This window comes from Macrobrachium nipponense, chromosome 19 (genome assembly GCF_015104395.2).
Source record: "Macrobrachium nipponense isolate FS-2020 chromosome 19, ASM1510439v2, whole genome shotgun sequence".
NCBI classification, from domain to species: Eukaryota; Metazoa; Arthropoda; class Malacostraca; order Decapoda; family Palaemonidae; genus Macrobrachium; species Macrobrachium nipponense.
This window is the reverse complement of record NC_061088.1, coordinates 34,628,384-34,631,660: the sequence shown is the minus strand read 5'-3', so window position 1 is coordinate 34,631,660 and position 3,277 is coordinate 34,628,384. Positions and strand designations below refer to the sequence as shown.

Sequence of the window (3,277 nt, the reverse complement as noted above, 5' to 3'; positions counted from 1 at the left end):
TTTCATTTGATTAATTGATAAATTCATCACCATACATATTCATCTCAAACGAAATTCATTACATAGCGCTGAATAATTCCTTGGATTCCAATGCTTGGTTTCAAGCCTAGATCTCATATGCCATTCCATTCATCAACTGTGAATGAAGCACAGTAATTGTTACGTAAATTCATCATGAACATATGATGGTATATTCATCACAAAAATATACCCCCATTAAGCATAAATTTGCTAAAAAAATTGATGATTAAAAACACTCCATGGTCCAGTTGTGACTAATCAACTCCCAGTATTGTTATTGAGATACAGACCCTGTACTTGACTGAAGGGGATGTCCAGGTTGACAATAAAGGATGAGACATCATCTGTTTCTATCCACTTGCTGATAGTGAAAAATATATTACAAGTTATGGGCACCACTATTTTACTGTTAAAGTGTATATAATGATGCTTGTAAATGATAAAAAAAACTTTATACTAACCCATTTATCTTGAGTGGCCATATTTTATGTAGACTGCCAGTCATGTGAATCTCTTCATTTTATGAAACAAACTTTTGCAACCTTCCAAACTCAGCTTTAATGTCTATGTAAGGCCATATGTATTAGAAAATTTAATATTGAGACAGGAAGATTGACAAAACTCCTTATTATAAATAAGTTTGTACAAAAAGTGTATTTCTTTTTGCAGAAATAGAAACTATCTGAATTTACGTAGAAGTAATCTGTTGCACAAGGCCTTAAATCTTGCTAACAAGATAGTTAACCAGTGATAGGTGGGGAGTGCCATGAGCAACCATGTTTTTTATGGAAGGAGATGTCTTGCTTTGCTCTGACTGACTGGCTAATAAAAACTTTCATCTTTTCAGTTGTCTATGGAGTGTAAATGTGGTGTACTGTCAAAATTTGATTAAATAGCCCCATAAAATGCCCTCTCATGCATGTAGTATATAAACCATTAGTACAAGTCTTTAAATTGAGTTGGGCATGTTGGCGATGAAAAATAAAGTGATGCCAAATCTCACTAAATATAGGAAGAATGTACATGGTACAGTATACAGTAAACACTTTTTGATACATAACAGCAACTACAGGATTTTATTTATTGAGTAATCTCATCATACACATGTATGGTCACAGAAGGAAATTCGGAAGGCAATGTGTTGGTGAGATCTTGCTCAAGTTTGCCCATCCTCACTGTGCATTATTTAAAAATGATTAGCAATGAAAAATGTATTATTTGTAAGAATTGGACCGGCTTAACTTTTTTGTCTTAAAAATCAGAAATATCCATGATAGTTTGTCTGAACACAAGTCTTCTCTTGCAGGAGCGGAAGATGAGTGGGAAATCTTCCAGTAAAGAGTTGCCTGTTCATTCAAGCTTCCTGGATATAAGAGATGGAGAGAAAAGATTTGAATGCAAACTTTGTGGAAAAAAGTTAATACGAAGGAGCAGTCTTGTTCCACATATGAACATTCATCTAGGTATTAAGGAATTTGAATGCCATGTATGTAACAAAAGGTTTGTACAAAAGGGTAACCTTAACGTGCATATGAAAAAGCGCCATTTAACAGATATGCCATTTGAATGCTTTGTTTGTAAGAGGAGGTTTATGCTGAACAAACAGTTAGAGCGCCATCTTGCCTCCCATGGCAAGATCATATATGAATGCGTTTTGTGTCAAGAAAATTTCAGAGATATGCAGTCTCTTGAAATGCACACAGATGATCATATTAGGGAGAGCAAACAAGCCCCAGAGAAGGATTTCAGTGAATTAAGTGTCAGAAATGACAAAGATTGTATTGAGAAGAATGAGGAGGAGGTGTGGAGTAGAGTAAGTGACAATACTTATGAGTAAATGACAAGATTTTCAACGATGATCATTGTAACGGAATTTATATAAGATCAAATGGATATTGGTGCTAAAGATAAAGAAGATGGAACTATTAAGTTCAGTAATATATTAACAAAGACTGCTACCTCAGAGCTCATGTCATAGATATGCCTAGTAATTCTAGGGGATATGAGCACATGTCCAAATATTCAATGTTTATAAAGAAACTTATTTTTTATACTGTTGTGAAAGTTCTTTAGTGGCTGACTCTATTTTGAGGCATGGGATCATCATAAGTGGAGTTTGTATTGTTCAATCTGTAAGAAGACATTTGTTTGGAAGGGCAAAATTGAAGGACTTAAGGTCATGCAGCACATACTTGCTGTTCCTTCATTTGAACCACAGTTACATAGTGGGAGAGAGGAGAGTATTCCCATCCTTGCAAGGTCTTATCATAAGCACAATTTATTGCTCATGTAGACATTGTACATGAGGGAATGATTTACAATTAGTCTATAAGAAAATAAATTGATCAAATCTAGTATTCTGACACATCAGAAAATTGCTATTTGAAAAAAAAATTGCTTAACAGGCTTACAGTGTTTATGAGGGCGAGCTTAATGGTAATGGTCAGTAATGAAAATATTGCACCTTAATCCAGCCATCAGATTGCCAAAGATGGGGTAAAAGTAAAGGAAATACAGTACATAATGAATGATTGGGAAAGATAAAGAATTTTAGTCAATGATGATTTGGAAAAGGACAGTATGTATACAGTTTTATAAATGTACTGAAGGAAATTTTCCTGAATGTACAAGAAATGTGATAGTGAAAGCTTATGTTTGAATTTGTTTTAATAGAGTAATCATAAACAAATGATAGGGATACTTTTGTAAGGATATACTAGACTAGTAAGGTTTCAGTAGTGTCTAGTAGTGGACTACTGGAAGCAAAGTTGTTTTTTGTAATGAACCTTACCTCTCTGTTATATAGCTTATTTTTCCATGCCAGCAGGAGTTCAACAGATTCATACAAAAAATTATTATTATTTTTTTTTTTTTGGACATCCGTCCCATATCCCTCTACTTCCCCCCAACTCCCACCAAGGGACTAATGGGTACAAACACCTGTAGCCAGCAGTCTACACCAAGCTCTTCCCTGGGTAGGTTTAGACTCTAATGCCTTTCCTACTCTTGCTAGGTTTCAAGAAGTCATTGGTGAATTAGGGCAACTTTGTAAGTCGTCTCTTGGCATTGCAGGGAAGGCTGAGTTTTCAGTTTCTTTCATTGGTGGATGCAAGGAGCTAAGAGATGAAAAGTTCACAGCACATCCCACAAGCTATAGATGACTGCTGGTATGTTCTTTTTGGTTTCGGTGAGGTCGAAGCAGGATCTTGCAGTAATGCCATTATCACTCTCGACGTGGTTCGGAAGTCACGTAAAG

General features: G+C 35.3%; 1 protein-coding gene across 1 annotated transcript; it reads left to right on the top strand.

Moving 5' to 3' along the window:
* The first annotated feature begins 1,336 nt into the window (after positions 1–1,336).
* Positions 1,337–1,858, top strand: LOC135211349 (zinc finger protein ZFP2-like). The gene has a single exon (XM_064244665.1). It carries the CDS (start codon positions 1,337–1,339, stop codon positions 1,856–1,858), a length of 522 nt encoding a protein of 173 aa, XP_064100735.1.
* Positions 1,859–3,277: the final 1,419 nt, after the last annotated feature.

Excerpts from the sequence above, each read along its gene's own strand:
- LOC135211349 (XM_064244665.1), top strand. The coding sequence starts at position 1,337 with ATGAGTGGGAAATCTTCCAGTAAAGAGTTGCCTGTTCATTCAAGCTTC.